At 43.0% G+C, this 16,973-nt stretch overlaps 1 protein-coding gene across 4 annotated transcripts in view; it reads right to left on the bottom strand.

The window, feature by feature from the left end:
- Positions 1 to 15,219, bottom strand: part of LOC121458481 (cilia- and flagella-associated protein 206) — a 45,942-nt gene extending 30,723 nt beyond the window's left edge. For 2 of the 4 annotated variants that reach the window (XM_041667792.1, XM_041667796.1), the window contains exons 1-10: positions 15,069 to 15,219; positions 14,454 to 14,599; positions 13,917 to 14,029; positions 13,082 to 13,165; positions 10,138 to 10,228; positions 7,878 to 8,066; positions 6,240 to 6,398; positions 4,279 to 4,487; positions 3,791 to 3,910; positions 1,651 to 1,849 (exon numbers count right to left, since the gene is read on the bottom strand). In XM_041667792.1, the coding sequence (XP_041523726.1) occupies positions 1,651 to 1,849; positions 3,791 to 3,910; positions 4,279 to 4,487; positions 6,240 to 6,398; positions 7,878 to 8,066; positions 10,138 to 10,228; positions 13,082 to 13,165; positions 13,917 to 14,024 (1,159 nt within the window). In that variant the 5' untranslated portion in view covers positions 14,025 to 14,029; positions 14,454 to 14,599; positions 15,069 to 15,219. The remainder of the gene's footprint in view (positions 1 to 1,650; positions 1,850 to 3,790; positions 3,911 to 4,278; positions 4,488 to 6,239; positions 6,399 to 7,877; positions 8,067 to 10,137; positions 10,229 to 13,081; positions 13,166 to 13,916; positions 14,030 to 14,453; positions 14,600 to 15,068) is intronic. The other 2 variants (XM_041667793.1, XM_041667795.1) reach the window with 2 other exon arrangements.
- Between the last annotated feature and the right edge of the window lie 1,754 nt (positions 15,220 to 16,973).

The following is a 16,973-nucleotide window of genomic DNA, read 5'->3' as shown; positions in this document are numbered from 1 at the left end:
CAATTTTTGTTCTTTAGACTTTTTTCTTAAATAGTTACTTTTATGCTGCATGCATATGTGAGTGCCTACACATGTATGTATGTTAATGCCTACACATGTATGTATGTGAGTGCCTACACATGTATGTATGTGTACCACATGCATGCCTGGTGCTCCAGAACCAGAAAAAGGTGCAGGGGTCCCCTGGTGCCACAGATGCAGGCCATCACTTGGGTCCTCTGCAAGAGCACTGAGCATCTCTCCTGCCTGTTCTCTTGACCTTTACAGACAGCTCCTGACACAGGCTGCTTTACCTAAGTGGATAACTAAAATGAAAAATTAGATACAAATGATATCTTCATGAAAAACTATTTTCCAGGATTCCTGACTTTTACAATTGCACATATAGTTCTAATGTGTCCGAATCCAGACCTAAACAGCCAACATCCTGTTTGTCCTGACCTTGTATCTACAACTAACAGTAAGGTCTAACTTGGAATAAAAATAAACATTTTATCCTGATATGCCCAAGATTTCTAGGAATGATGAGTGGGTAAAAAATAAATTCTTTCAGAAGAATATTGGTTCTCCCAATTCACCAGAGAATAACCTGATCAAATACTCTAAAGAAGAGAAAGTTCTCACTCCAGTAGGAAATGACATCTCTAAATCTAAGAAGTTGCAGCTTAGCTGAACACCCTCAAGTGAACTTACTTCAACTTTTAAATTTCATTTCATATCTGCTTAGACATACTGTTGTAATGAAGTCACATAAGTAATAAAACAGGTACTAGGGGATTTTAGGGTATCCTGATATTCATCTTTCAGGTTTTATGTATTGTAATGATTTAAGAAAGGGAGTCACTGTAATATTCTTATTTTCTACTTTTACCAAAGTAGGATTTGAAAAAGAAATTAGTAAATTATCTAATTTCATTTTTTCTGCAAAAAAGTGAGTATTAAGTTCTAACCCCTACTTCAACACTTCTCGTGAATTTTAGATTGTCTTTAACTAAGATAGAAAATGTAGAAAGTTGATGAAATGATAGAAAGTTGACTAATAATTGTCAGCCTTTCTATAAGAATAAATACATCTTTTAAAAGGCCTAAAATTAGCTCAATTAATTTTATAAGGATAAAATTAATTGGTTCTTCTCAACTTGATACTAAGAAGATGTGTAGCAAATAACGTTCTCTATATGGAGCTTTATCTGCAACAATTGTGGCAGAAATGTTTCTCAGGATGCAACTGCAAAGCCAGTCTTGCAGAAATGCAAATGCGTAAGCACCCGGAGCCAAGGCACGAAAGGCTACAGTAAGATGCATTTTCTGGACAGCAAGACATTCAGTTTCCATATCTATATTTTTCACATTTTTTTGAGATAGGGTCTCTTGTAGCCCAGGCTGGCCTTGAACTTATTGTGTAGCCTAGGCTGGACTTGAACTCCTGATCCTCCTGCCTCTACCACCTACATGCTAAAAATTAACTGTGTGTGTCACAATGTTTGTTTGTTTGTTTTTCATATCTTCTATAATGAACACCAGTCTTCCATGATTAAGATGTTTAGTGTTTTATCAAGAAGCTATAGAATAAAAGTTTTAAAGCAAAAAGAGTGACTTGAAGCTACGGGCGACTTTAAAGAGGAGGAACTAATGGCTAGTGTGCCTTACCTATGTGCTCCTTAATTCTAAAGATGTCACTTTTCACAGTGACATCACCCAGAAGGCCCTGGATCACCTTCTCGGGAAAGAGAAGCTCATGAGTGCCCAGGAACAGCTCCAGGTTAGTGGTCAGGTTGCTGAGGACACTAATCAGCACGGTCTCATCCTGGAAGCTCATCCACAGGCTGGCCAGTGCAATGAATATAGGCTAGAGAGAGAGAAACACTAAAGCCGTAACTGAGCGATGGAGTCATCACTGTATTTGGAGAAACAAATACGAGTCAGAAAAAATTCATTTTTTTATAAAGTCAAAATTTTACGAAACTAGAGAAGGCTTCTGAGTCAAGAGGAGGGAAACCTGTGTTTTCTTTCGAAGTATTTCATTTGCCATAGCTGTTATAAAGGTATTTACTCAGAAAGTAAGCTACACAAATGATTCACTATAGTTGATTTATGTGGCCCAATGACGAATCCAAAGACCCAGGAGCGCATACATGTGCATCTCACGCACATCAAGGGAGCTGCCTGCCAAAGCTTTAGATCAGGGAAATACAATATTTATTCACGGTAAAGGTTAGCTAAAATGACTTATCAAACAAACAGAAAATCAACCAGGCCTCACATAAGTTTGATTTTAAAGGCAATGTCGACAGTGAGACTACAGAAAGTCATCAAAGTCTCAAATGGTCTATACCCATGGGGACACGCGCACACTTTCTTTACTCCCTGTTCAGGTCAGGGCTGCAGTATTTTCTATAGCGTGGTGCTGTCATCCTGAGAGCTGATGCATGGTGAATAAAGGGTCACCTTCCTTTCAGCTAAGACGTAACTATCAGCTCTGAGCCAGATACGTGAGCACAGTCTCCCTCCCTCCCTCCCGCCCTCCTTCCCACTTCCCTATTTATCTCTCCCCATGTCCCGCTTTCTCTCTGCCTTCTCCCCTCCCTCTCTCCCTACTCCTGTCTGCGGGGAAGTGTGCAGAGGCCAGGGGTTGGTGGTGGGTATCTTCCCCAATCTCTCTCTGTCCTATTTCTTTATCAGGATCTCTCACTGAACCTGGAGCTCACTCATTGGCCAGGAATCCTCCTGGCTCTGTCTATCTGACACCACACCTGGCTTGTTCACAGCGGTACTGGGGATCTGAACTTAGGTGTGTGGCCATTTACCAATTAAGCTACCATCTCAGCTCTATAAGCACACTTTCAGTGTTACAATGGACTGCTTCTGTTGCCATAGATACTGTGGTCATCATTACCAGAAAGTATCATTTCCTTCAGTAACAACTGCCCTCATCAAACAAACTAAAACATAATCATTAAGAACAGGACCCTCTTATATAAAACTACTACATTGTATATGATAGTATCCTAAAGGAATACAATTATAAGGAATTTTGAACTGATTTATAAGACTCAAAAGGACGTTCAGCCTAAAGAAGTTACGCCTGCCATGGTGGCCACATGCCTGCATTCCAGCACCGGGGATGTGGGCACAGGAGGATCCACAGTAGAGGACAGCATGGGGTATCTACTGAGCTACAGAGTGAGGTACCGACTCAGAAAACCCACAGGCTAGGAATTAGCTCAGCAGTAGAGTTTGCGCACAGCTGGGTTTTGATCACAGGGGAGGAGTTTGGGCCCGTGAGATGACTCAGTGGGTCAACGCTCACAAGCCTGACAACGCAAGTGTAGTTCCAGGATCCCACTAAGAAAGTAGAGACCCTCTCTGCCCTCCACATGTGGCATGCCCCTTTGCCATCATAAATAAAATTTTAAAAAATACGTTTAAAAGAGTCAAAGTGCCAGGCTGTGGTGGCACACGCCTTTAATCCCAGCACTTGGGAGGCAGAGGCAGGTGGATCTCTGTGAGTTCGAGGCCAGCCTGGTCTACAAGAGCTAGTTCCAGGACAGGCTCCAAAGCTACAGAGAAACCCTGTCTTGAGAAACCAAAAAAAAAAAAAAAAAAGTCAAAGTTCAAAGTTCCTGATGGTGGTGGTGCACACCTGTGATCCCAGCACCCAGGGACAGAGGTGAGTGGATAGTTGTGAATTTGAAGCCAACATGGTCCACACAGCAAGTTCCAGGTCAGTTAGGGCTGCTCTGAGAGCCTGTCTCAACAAACGATGTCAAAGGGGATGGCAGCTACTTACAAAGACTTGCGATGTCGGGACAGCTGTTTTTGATTTTACTATCATTTTTAATTGTTCCAGTTGAGCTGTTAATTGTTTTATCATCATTTCCACTTCCTGAGCACAAGTAATTATATCTGACTGTGAAGACAGCATACTTTGTATTAATATTGTGTCATTTCGCTATAAATACCATGTTTAAGCCTTATCTGCTCCCAACCAAGTGACAGTGACGTTGTGAGGGCCACTCCCTGTCAGTGTGTAAGCCACATGCTCTGAATTACAAGTGTTGCAAACACACACATCACTATTTAATTATACCATGTTTCTAATCATACTATCAAGTGATGAGAAGCAACAACTATAAATTAACCTCTACCAAGTAAGTTCCACTAAGATCAATCCTAACTTGGCAATGAACCTTCCTAAGGTCACCTCCCTCGTGAGTCACCTCGTTCTCAAGTGACTGCGTTATATGGAAAATGACAGACTTTGTGACATTAGCTCACCAAAACAGTCTGAAGGAAGATCTCGTACTGCCGGATGTTGTACAGCGCTTCCTTTAACATATAGGACTCAAGCTCTTTGGCCAGGAGCGGGTTCGTTGTCACTTTCTCGATGATGGCTGTGTAGCGAAAGGCCTGTTCCTGGGCAATCTGAAGCTGGGAGTCGATATGCTGCGTGGTGGCTGGGATTGCTTCGTGGAGAATGGCTGGCACTGTTGTCAGGGTGTGAGAGTACAGGCACCAGGGCGTGGGGGAAGAATCAAGGAAAAGGACATCAGCAAGTAATTGCATTTTAAAGACCAAATTGAGTCAGATTTCCCTTATCAGATTGATAATAATGAGGCAGGTTTTTCATGGTCCCACCCCATGCAGAAAAGAACCTGTCAAAACAAAAACCAGTGTCAGAATAATAAGAAAAGTAGAACCAGGTCCACTTTCTCACTAAAATCTAGAAAATTCAGGTAGATTGTGGTGCCATGTACTGTATTAGCCATGCTCCTTTAGATAAATCACATTTAAAATGCAAGTATGAACCTTATCTGGACTCTGGACATAAAGAAGTCTATCAAAGGAAGGCACTCTCTGACTGGTGGGAGATTGTTGTAATTTTGATGTTTCTTTCCTGTGGAGGAGCATTCTGTCTACATACATCTGAGCAGCATGGCCACGGGGGCCAGAACTGGGTGCCATATCCCACGGAAATGGAGTTGTTACGTCACGGAATGGTTCTGAGCCACCATATGGTCGCTGGAACCAAACCCCTGTCCTCTGAAAGAGCAGCAAACACTGAGCCAACTCCCCAACCCCAGAATTTGATAGTGTATAACAAGTCTTAAAATAAAAAATAAACAACAATAATACCCTCATTGGACTAGGGGTGAAACTCAGTGGTCTCTAGCTCACAGACACAGCAAGGAGAGGGGCAGGTGGGGTGACCAGGGATCCGTGATTAGGTAAAGACGGGAATGCCTTATCAATGGGCCTGCAGAAGTCTAAATTCACATGCAATTACTTCTACCATTAGATCCTTTATTAGATATTTCCCAAGTATTTTCTTTTTTAAAAAATATTTATTTATTTATTATGTGTATAGCATTCCTTCCATATGTGCCCACAAGCCAGAAGGGGACGCCAGGTCTCATTATAGATGGCTGAAGGCCACCATGTGGTTGCTGGGAATTGAACTCAGGACCTCTGGAAGAGCAGTCAGTGCTCTTAACCACTGAGCCATCTCTCCAGCCCTCCCAAGTATTTTCAAAGTTACAAATAAAGAATGCACTATGGGTCTGCGTGTGGTGGTGCGAGCCTTTCATCCCAGCTCTTGGGAGACTGAGGCAGGTGGATCTCTAGGAACCAGAGGCAAGCCTGGTACAGCAAGTTCCAGGCTATTCAAGACTACACAGTGAGATTCTGCCTAAAAATAAAAAGAGCATTATGTATATAACAACACAGAAGTTCCTGAATTTGCAGATCATCAAATATCTTTGATGATCCTCTTTGGTCTTTTCATCCCATTAATACACCAGCACCAGTTTTCTTCCCGAGGTGATTTTAACTTCTAAATCGGTTTTCCTCCCTTTGGCCGGCGTGAGGTAAACATCACACTCCACGGAGTTGAGGGTGGCGGCCCCTGGGCTTCTCCTCATTCCTGTCACTGCCTCGATTTCCTACACTAGCTTCCTGGCACACAACACGTCTGCCTCCGCAAGGTTAGAACTACTAGCTAGTGTGAAGAAGAGAATCACAGTTTTTTGTTGTTGCTTTTGTTTTTCGAGGCAAGGTTCCTCTGTGTAGTCCTGGCTGTCCTGGAACTCGCTTTATAGACCAGGCTGGCCTCGGACTCACAGAGATCCACCTGTCTCTGCCTTCTGAGTGTCAGTGGTCTGGTGTGTGCTGTCTGCTCCACTGTGAAGCTAAGCCTTAAATGCACAGAACTTTCCGAATCAGCCTAACCGTGCACTTACGATCATCAATGCCTTCTCCGCCTTTCCCACAGTCTCTGTTAAATAACCGAATTCCAGTTACGATCATGGTGAGCTCTTTCAGCTGGTGCTCTTTGTCCTTCTTACTAAGAGTCAGAAATGTCCCCAGCTCAGCCTGAGGAAAAACACTCTGCAGGGCAGCTGCAATAGATGGCAGAAAAACAGAACGGCAGAACAAAGGCAACAGGGCTTGGACTGAAAGCGTCTTTCTGTCTGTAAGAAGGATGTGCCTATCTCATGTGACTTGAACTCCTGATTCTCCTGTGTCCCACCTCCCAAGTGCTGGGGATTACAGCCAGGCTTACTATGCCTACCTCTATGCTCATTTTAAAGTATAAATTGGACGACCATTTCCCGAGAATAAAAAGATTTCCTCTTTCAAGATCCTAATCAGACACAAGACTCAATGCCCTCCAGCCATATGCGGCATTCCTTTCCAGCTGGCCCAACCACCCCATTGCTCAGTACCCTGACAATGCTGCCCATGTCCCCTCGTGAGGTGGAAGGGTCACGGGAAAACCCAGCCTCCAAGAAAATGAACACTATTTCACTGACACAGTGTCAGTGAAACGTACCTGGGTAGCTTAAGATTTATTGTTCTTTATGTGTTAAGTGGGAGTCTTTGTGTGAGTGTATATCATGTGTTCCAGTGCTCCTGAGGCCAGAAGAGGGTGCTGAGTCTGTGAGTTGCCTGACAATGGTGCAGGAAACTGAACTCAGGTCCTCTGGAAGAGCAGCAAACAATCTTAAACACTGAGCCACCTTTCCAGCCTATAAGGCTTTTGTTTATTGGTGGTTGTTGTCTTTCATAAGTTTAAAAAAAATATTATTGTTGTTGTTGTTAGCACAGAAAATAATGGGTTTCATCATGACATTTTCAGAGTCCATGTTCCATGATTGTACTTCGGCCATATTTACATCCCCATTACCTTCCCCTTCCCCTCTTCTCCACTCCTCCTGCTCCCCACAGACAGTTCCCTCTATGAATTCATGTCATACATATATTAATTCCATATATGAGAGAAAACTGAGTATTTTGTCCTCCTGTTTCCCTCTTTTGTTCTCCGCTTTGATTCTGCTCTCCCTCCTTACAGTCCCCTTCTACTTTCAAGTCACATACATTCTTAAACATTTCTAGGAACCTGGGTACATTTGAACTTCTTATCTGTGCTGATTTTCTTTCAGCTAAGAAGGAAATTTCAATCTTTAGCATATTTTATAAAATACAATGGCAGGGACTAAGGAGATGCTCAGAGGGTCCAGTGCTTGCCACACAAGTGTGACGACAGAGTTTGTATTCTCAGACCCCTGTAGGCCAATACTGGGCAGGCGCGCAGCCAGCCAGGAACCTCAGAATCATAGAGGGGGAGCCTGGGGATCCCCGAGGCAAGCTGGCTACCTAGACTGGCCAGAACGAAATGGAGAGTTCTGGGTTCAGTAAGAAACCCTGCCTTAGTAAATAAAGCGGACAGCACGGAGGAAGGCAGCGTCAGTCTTTGGCCTCTACATACACATGTGCACATATGCGCACAAGCCTCCACTCACACAGAGGCGCAAACACACATGCGCAGACTATACACATTAGTACAATGGGCATATGGGTTCATTACTCTCTTTTACCTGTTGCCTCCCTGACAATCTTGATGTCTGTGGGGGATCCCAGCCCAGACCTCAGTAACACATAGCTAACGATCTTTCGGTAGAGACTCTCCAGTTCTTCTCTAGCGCATGCTCTGTTGTCTGTAATTTCTCTACTAACAGCACACAATCTGGACTCCAAGACCCGGTGATGCTCTTCAAGAAAGTCCTCTAAAATTAGCAAATAACAGTATTTCACTTCTTCAATACTTAGAATTCTCCTCAGATAAGGACTAGAGAAAAACTGGTTAGTGTGTGGCAATTTGATGAAAACAAAAGCCCCTGACACCCTACCTTCAATGCTAGATTTGAACCCCCCTGGGCTAAATCCTAAACCCTGACTTCTTAAGATATAATGATGAAATAAAATACAGTGGCCATCAAGAAGCCTGAATACGGAAACGTTATTACAGGAATTTCAATAGAGTATTCTGTCAAAACATAAATGTCAGCACACATAAATATGTAAATATATGTAGTACAACATTAAATGTGTAGTCTATATATTCTTCTTCAATTATACTTATTTTATTCCTAAGTAAATGTCCTTTGAATAATATTACTGATAATGCAATACTGCATCGTCTTAGTTAGGGTCTCTATAAACACCATGACCAATAGCAATCTGGAAGGAAAGGGTTTGTTCAGCTTACACTTCCACATCACTGAGAGAAGCCAGGGCAGCAATCTGGAGGCAGGAACTGAAGCTGCTTACTGGCTTGCTCCCAGGAGTTTGCTCAGCCTGCTTTCTTGTTCAGCCCAGGGTTACCACCGCCCACAATAGGCTGGACCCTCCCACATCCGTAATTAATCAAGCAAACACTCGGAGACTTGCCTATAGGCCAACATGATGGAGTCACTTTCTCAATTGAGGTTCCTCTCTCCAGTGATCCTCACTGTGCTAAGCTGACAAAAGCAAACTTGCCAGTAAATGCCTAAAGAATTTATCCTTCTTATTTCCTGTGTTGTGTTGTGGCTGGAGACCACCTTTACTGGCATAACAATTCATGTAACTTAGTAAACACTCCCAGTCACAAGGCAACATCTATATCTATAATTCCACTAGAAAAGCAACTGAGAACTTTTACAAACTGAAAAAATAGGAATTGACTTTCTCTAATTCCATGTTTTGGAATTTCATTGTTATTAAGCAAAAATGGGGGCTGGAGAGATGGCTCAGCGGTTAAGAGCATTGCCTGCTCTTCCAAAGGTCCTGAGTTCAATTCCCAGCAACCACATGGTGGCTCACAACCATCTGTAATGCGATCTGGTGCCCTCTTCAGGCATGCACACAGACAGAATATTGTATACATAATAAATAGATAAATATAAAAAAGCAAAAATATAAGAGATATTATTTATATATTATCACAACTGAACGCTTACTGTTCAGAAAGAAATCACCAAATTAATCATGACTGCATTATTAAAAAAGTTTATTTTCCCCCATTTCTAACATGTCTTTGATATATACCTTAAATATAAATAGAAAATATAATAAATATAATAAAATATATTCTTAACTTAAACTTCCCACTAAATACTTTACATAATTATTACATAATTTAAATATTATAAAATAACAAACCAAGACTAAGAAAATCTAAAAATTAAGAATTTTAACTTCAATGGTTTAGTTTCTAATTGTTATATATTTGTCCCGTAAAGGTTAAAAATAGATAAACTTGGAAACATAATTTTACAAGTGTATAGTTTTAAGTTGACTTTTAGCATTCTTAAAGGCAACAAGCATTTTTCTCCTTTGAAGTTCCAACACTATTCTGTTCTTAGACACGGTGAATTGCTTCCCAGCATTCATGTGTTAAAGGGTTAGAGATGGTTGACCTTGAAGAGGTGGGATCCCGTGGGAAGTGTTGGTGTCACTGGAGGTGTGTCCTTTGGGGACTTCCCTGCCTCCTCTTCTCCTTCACATCCCAACTATGAGACACATATTTCTGCCATGATGTGCCTCCATGGTCGAAAGCAACATGGCCAACAAAGCCTGTACAAAATGCTCTAAAACTGGACCCAAGCAAACTTTTTCTTTGTGTAAACTGTCTCAAATATTTTATTAATAATAACAAAAGATTGCCTAACAGATCAAAGATGGAAAATATCAAGACTGACAAAAATGTATTTCATTAAACAATTAAATCTGTTGTCAATCAAACCTTTCTTACCTAAAATGCAATGTTTAAAAAAAACCTCTTTTAAAATGCACGAAAATAAGTGTTTATGTTACCTCGACTCGTGTAATTCATATCGAAGTAGACCTGCATCTTAATGGTGTCCAGGGATGGATTTTTACTGTCCAACAGTCGAGCCACACAAAGCTAGAAGAGAACATTGCATGAATGCTTCTACTATATTTTCCAAAACACTCAAGTGGTTTGTTTGCTTGTGTTTTGGATTTTGAGACAAAGACCATATAGACCAGGCTGGTCTCAAACTCACTATGTTGCTGAGGATGATCTTGAATTGATAATCCTCCTGCTCCCACTCCCTCCCCATTGCTCGGATTACCACACCTGGTCTTATGCAGTGAATGCCTGGGTATCTAATACAGGGCTTTATGCATACCAGGCAAGCAGTCTATCAGCTGAGGTTTGCTCTTCTAAGTTATTTTCAAGAAGAAAATGAGCAAAGCATCATGGTATACTCCTGCAATGCTAGCATCTCAAGAAACAGCACCTGGAGGACCTACACAAGCTTCAGCCAGAACTACAAAAAAGGCCAGAGAGGGGAGGGAGAGAGGAGAGAAACAATAAAGAGAAAAACATCACAGCAGTGGTCCTGATGATCAGGCAATTGTCGAGTTGGGAGCATAGGCCCCAGCCCCTCGCATCTATCCCAGCCCCCAGGCCTGGTCTGGACTCCAAATTCCAGCAGGCCAGGTCCTGACCCCACAGGAGGGGTCAGGACCACTTCCCAGGGTATTTAAATAAGTTCCCAAAAGAGGAACACGTGATCCCTTTTCCTTTCTCCCGGTGTTGGAGTTCCTGAGCTCGGCTTCCCTTCCCCGTTCTCCCTCTGGGCCACCCGAGAGTGCAGAACTCCCATTAAGCCTGGATATTTCTTAATTTGGCTTGTTTTGATTTGGCTTGATTGGGAATTTTGCGTCAGCAGGGAGCTCGCGTTAGGAAATATTCCTAACAGCGACAACCACTTTTATTGTAATCTTTTTCTTCCTTGAGGACATCAGGGTTTATATTTTCCACGATCAACACAGTAAGTTCTTTACCAGGTCTAGCTGAAGGCAAGATGCCTGACATGTTGGTGAGTTTAAACTTGTACTCTATTCTATAACTCTCCCAGAACTCCTGTATATTATTTGGGTCTGATTAACACCCTACTGATGGTGGAGGTCACGTTTTATAAAACTCTGCTTCAGTTACCCTCATCCCCTCACACAGTTTCTCGATTTCTACTCATTTTTAGATTTCTTCTGCTCCCCTCTCCCAGCACACACGTAAATGATGCATGCCCTCTCTAGACTTGGATGATCACCCATCCGCCTCCCTTTCACCTGGCCTTCCTGGACTCCTCCCATCCAGGCCCTGCCCTTCACACACCTGCTGCTGGAAGGCAGACAGCAGCATCCCTCTGAACCGTCCCCAGCCCCACCAGCCCTGCTCTCCTAGGAGTGCGGAGGGAAAGGACAAGACTAAGCAGCCTGTCTGTGCACCTAGGTCCCTGGGTGGGGGAGTGACCTTACAGTAGACTTTACAAATCCAAAGGTGCCTTTATCCAGTGGCTTTTAATTGAGTAAAAACAGGCAACAATTACTGTTGTTAAGATTACCACGTACTCGCTGGGCGGTGGTGGCGCACGCCTTTAATCCCAGCACTCGGGAGGCAGAGGCAGGCGGATCTCTGTGAGTTCGAGACCAGCCTGGTCTACAAGAGATAGTTCCAGGACAGGCTCCAAAACCACAGAGAAACCCTGTCTCGAAAAATAAAAAACAAAACAAACAAAATAAAAGATTACCGCATACTGTGAGAAGTTGTGCTTGTACCACATTAAAAGGATACTGAACTTGAAGCTTAACAACTCAGCTGAATTAGGGAGGGAAAAAACCTAAAACTGCTTCCTGGACCAATCCTTGAATCTCCTCTGTAACCTCCCATAGTTTCTGAATATCACAACCATTTCCCTATTGCTAAGAACAGCATTTATACCACACTTAAAGTTCACCAAGGCCAACTTTAGGCTGTCCTGTGGTCTCAGGGAGTTTCTGCAGCATCATCCTGATAAGACACTCTCCTCCCCAGTTCTAGGTTTGCAAGTCTTCCCCACCCCTACCACATCTGCAATAGACCTACTGTCTCTCCTTCAGGTTGTGAGAGAAGGTGGGGATTAGTGAAACATTCCCCTGCCATTTCTGCGAGTCAATAAAATCGCCACATACAGGTTTGGGGCAGCTCACACTTCCTTCGCGTGAAGAAAGGAAACAAATTCATTAAGGCTAGGACAGACAGCAACGTTGAACTTTTAGGAAATACAGAGGAAGCAACTAAATTGGAGTCTCCGACTTAAGACACTGGACATTACAGATATCTAAAGTCCTCCTCTTGGGTTCTAAAAACAGGTTTTCAAGCACATTTCCTTGCTTAGTAAGGTAATTTTTGCTTTGACTTTAACATAATTACATGGAATCCATTATGCAGGTCTTAATTCAGAACTATTTAACTCCACAGTACAGTTGTTGACCGTCTCAATGTTAGATAACGAGCAGGGTCTCACCAGAACACTGTGGCAGGCGTTGTTAGCCCTGACACCTGGGCCCCACCTTCCCTACTAACACGAAACCACAGGTTCGCATTAAGTGTCCTTAGGGCCACTTACAACCGCACTTGACCAGTAAATATAACCATAAGAAACTCTTAGTTTTGGATGGAAAGTGACAACACATTTGACTGGAGCAACTACTTTTCCCTTTGTCTTTCTCCTCCCATCAGGAGGTATGACAATGACTCTGTGACATGGGGGAAAGCCAAGAATGAGGACCAAGGAAGCCAGGAACAACCTAGGCACCTCCAGACTTTATTCTACTAGAAAATGACCCCTCATTTATTTATACCACCACTTTGTATTCCTTTGTAACACTGTTGAAGACAATGATGGATAACACAAATACTGTATTTAAAATTGTATTTAAAACCTCAAACAAGAGGACTGTCAATCACCTTAACAAGTTTCTGCACATCGCTTTTGATGAGGGTTCTATCCATGTTAAAGCCATTGCTTGGATCCAGGACAACAGCTTTCACCTAGAAACAGAGCATGCTAAGTCATTTGTTTGTTTTTGTATTTGTCTGTTTGTTTATTATGTACAGTGTCTGCCTGCAGGCCAGAAGAGGGCGTCAGACCTTATTTCGAATGGTTGTGAGCCACCATGTGGTCGCTGAGAATTGAACTCAGGACCGCTGGAAGAACAGCCAGTGTTCTTAACCACTGATCCATCTCTCCAGCCCTGTATGCTAAGTAATTTTATTTCATATTATGAAATTAATTCATTCCCATTTTTAGCCAACTGCCTTGATGCTCAGGTAGATTTCTTATCACCCCAGTCACTACCATGGTCATCAAAGTCTGGAGACGGAAATAAACATCAAATTTGAATAAGGGCTAGAAGAGTACACACAAAGAGGCTGAAAGCAATGGTTACAGCTTTAGAGCAGGAAGCTGCGGTGTACCTCGCCTTCACTGTGTGTTGTTACCCAAGCCAAGAACACAGAAATTAAAGCAAGGAGTCACTTTTTCAGTATATATCTGAACAAAAATAGACGTTAAAACGTCACAGCAGAACATGATCGAGGTCTCCAAGCGTCACAGGATCTCCCAAGTCAGCCACTGTAAATCTACCACGCTTTACAGACTCAGAAAAGATGTTTTTCACTAACTCACCTGATGATCACAATATGTTTCCAACTAAAAAGCATCTAGGAACGCTCCCAACACTGGGTACCACATTTTAAAAATTTTGCTAAGACAGTAATTTGCAAAATTAATCATTCTTACCATGAAAGCAACCACTGTTTCAGATGCAATCTCTCCGTGGGCTGCACATTCTTGTCCTATTTCTCGTATAATATTCTTTATAACACTTTCTGCTTGAGTGGGAGGCATTGTGGCTAAATAAAGCAATATTTTTTTTAGTAATTTCGCTGATATATTTTCTTCTTTAGATTCCGTTATTAGATCTGGAATAACCACAATGTCTACTGAATTATTGCCGTTTAATTATGATCTAGTTTCCTCCTTTATCCATCTTAAATGACTTTATTAATGACAGAGCATAACTGGGATTTCCCCCTTATTTAAATGGTGCCACCATCAAAAATATATATTGTAACATTTAAAAAAAATTAGCCAGGTATGATGGAACATGCTTTTAATCCCAGTACACGGGAGGCAGATGAAGACAGATCTCTATGAGTAGCCTAGTTTACATAGCGAGCCAGGGCTACATCGAGAGACCCTGCCTCAAAAACAAAATACAACACAGAAAAAAAAAATTAAATCTTAACCAAATGTGGGAGAAAAAAAAAAACTTACCACCCTATCTGCGTAGGCAGCAAGAATACAGCTTGGAAAAGAAAAGGCTTAACCACACATTCTCTGGAGGGCTTTTCACAACTCTAGCCTAATCTTATAACAGTAGGAAGATTTCCTCGGATTATTCCATCCTTGGGATATGAACGCTAACAAAAACATAAAAAGCAATCAATGAAAATGTGAGGGTTATGAATATCGAAAAAAGAACTGGCTATAATTTCATCCATTATAAACTAGGAAAGAGTGGGAACTTTAAGTCAAGGCTCCTGATTTTCTTTCCTGTGTCAGTTAACTCAAGTAAGAGAAAACAATGGCAGGGGCGCTCTGAAGGTTGGTTAAAGTAGCCTTGGGCATTTTGTACGGGAAACCAGACAGCCTGGTGTGCATCACGGTCCAACCACATCTCTTTGGGAGTCAGTTTGCTCATCCGAAAAGGATGGGTGCTGGTGTCACCTTCTCCTGAATTTATGAGTACACTGTGGTTAGAAAAGTCCGCGGCTTGGCACAAGAACCCAAGCGTCGCGCCAGAGAGCTTCTCTGTGGGTGTGTCTAAGACTTGCAGTTCCCGCGCGCTTGCGCAGAGCTGGAGGCCCGCCACCCACCCCTGTCAGTTACCGACCACCAGCACCAGCTTCGCAGCGGTCGGACGTCTGTCTCCTCTCCGGGTACACCCGCCTTTAAGGACCCGGAGTTCTCAGGGCGCTGGCTTCGGCCCGAACGCCAGCCGGCCGCGGCTCTCCCGGCCAGCCCCAGAGCCCAAGCAGCGGAGGCGTAACCACGGAAACCGAACGCGACGTCCGAAACTGGGGGCGGGGCCGGGCCCTGGAGGTGGAGCCAGAGGGCGGGGCGGGGCCGCTGGGGTGGAGCCTTGAGGCGGGAGTCCCTGGGATGGAGCCTTGAGCAGAAGGGTATTGGGTTCCCTCTCAGTTCCCCAAGAGACAAGCAAAAGAGCTCAATTCCAGGTGAGAAAGGTGTTTTCGCTACACCTCAGTATTAAGGCAATGAAACACGAGTTCTGAAACAAATGTTGGCCGTACAACCAGTCATACTGTTCGTGATAACTTGCTAGCGTGGAGACATGGGGAGGAAAACGCATCCATTGAAGAGAATGAGAAAACTTAGGGTTCGTATCAATGTTTACAGTGTTTTTCAAAGAAATACTTTCATTTCTCTTGCTCAAAGGAAGTCTGTAAACTTGTATTCCAAAATGCCTGAATGAAAGTTTTATTTATTATGTATTTACTATTATTTTTTATTTAAGTCGGGAAGTGCATTCAAACCAGATCTGTCGATGCAGGCCCCTAGTCCCAGGCTTTGGGATGCTGAGATAGGAAAACGCAGGTTTAAGACACCCTACACTGTATAGTGAGACTCTGCCCCCACCACCCAGAAGATGCAAGTAAGGAAACCTCTGTGTTTGGAATTGGGGGAAATCATTTTTTGTTTGTTTGTTTGTTTGTTTGTTTGTTTGTAGGAGAGGCTAGCACTGTGTAGTCTTGGATGGTTTGGAACAAGACATGTAGACCAGGCTGGTCTTGAATTCACAAAGACCTACCTGCCTCAGTCCCCCAAGCCCGGGTCGTGTGCCACCATGCCGGGTCAATGATGGTCGTTTGATTTTAAAAAATATTTGTTGCAGGGTTGGAAATAGTCTCTAAGGTTATGAACATTGGCTATATTTCCAGAGGACTGGGCTTGATTCCCAGCACCCACAAGACAGCTCATAACTGTCTGTAACTCCAGTTCCAGGGGAGCCAACTTCTGGCCTCTGCGCATACCAGCTAGGTGGGAATCTACAGACATACACCCTGGCACAACACCTATGCACATAAAATAGTAAAATAAAATAATAATACTTTTTAAAGCTTTCAGTGTTTCTTGGGTAAACATAAGGAACAATATTTTATTTTCTGTTATATCTAGTTATTTATGAGGCACCCATGAAACAACACACTTGTGAAAGTCACAGCCAGCAGGAGCCCGCTCTCTCCTACCACGTTTGTTCTTGGATCTGTTCACCCACAGAGACATCCCAACAAACTGTCCTAGTGACTTTGTTGCTGGGATGCACACCATGGCCGAAAGTAACCCGAGGAAGAGCAAGTTTAGCTTTCATTTCCAGTGGAGGGAAGTGAAGGCAGGAACCTGGAGCAGGAGCCAGGGAGGAACACTGCTCACCGGTTTCCTTGCTAGCTCATGCTTAGCCGGCTTTCTTTTTTAAAAAGTTATTTTAATTTTTCTTTATGCATTTAATTAATGTGTGTGCATGTGTTGGGTAGGGGTTCCCATGAAGGCCAGAAGACACCATCAGATCCCTTAGAAATGGAGTTACAGGTACTTATTTGATGTGGATGCTCTGAACTGAACTATTATCTTCATGGTTGAGCATCAAGTGCTCTTAACAGCTGAGCATTCTCTCCAGTCCCATAGCTAGCTTTCTTATACAGCCCAAACCCACCTGCATAGGGATGGTGCCACCCACAATGGGCTCCACCCTTCCACATCAATCATCAGTCAAGA

The sequence above is a fragment of the Microtus oregoni genome, unplaced genomic scaffold, assembly GCF_018167655.1.
Source record: "Microtus oregoni isolate MIOR12 unplaced genomic scaffold, Mior012 000017F_ref0000208, whole genome shotgun sequence".
Taxonomy (NCBI): Eukaryota; Metazoa; Chordata; class Mammalia; order Rodentia; family Cricetidae; genus Microtus; species Microtus oregoni.
This window is presented reverse-complemented; position numbering and strand designations above follow the sequence as displayed.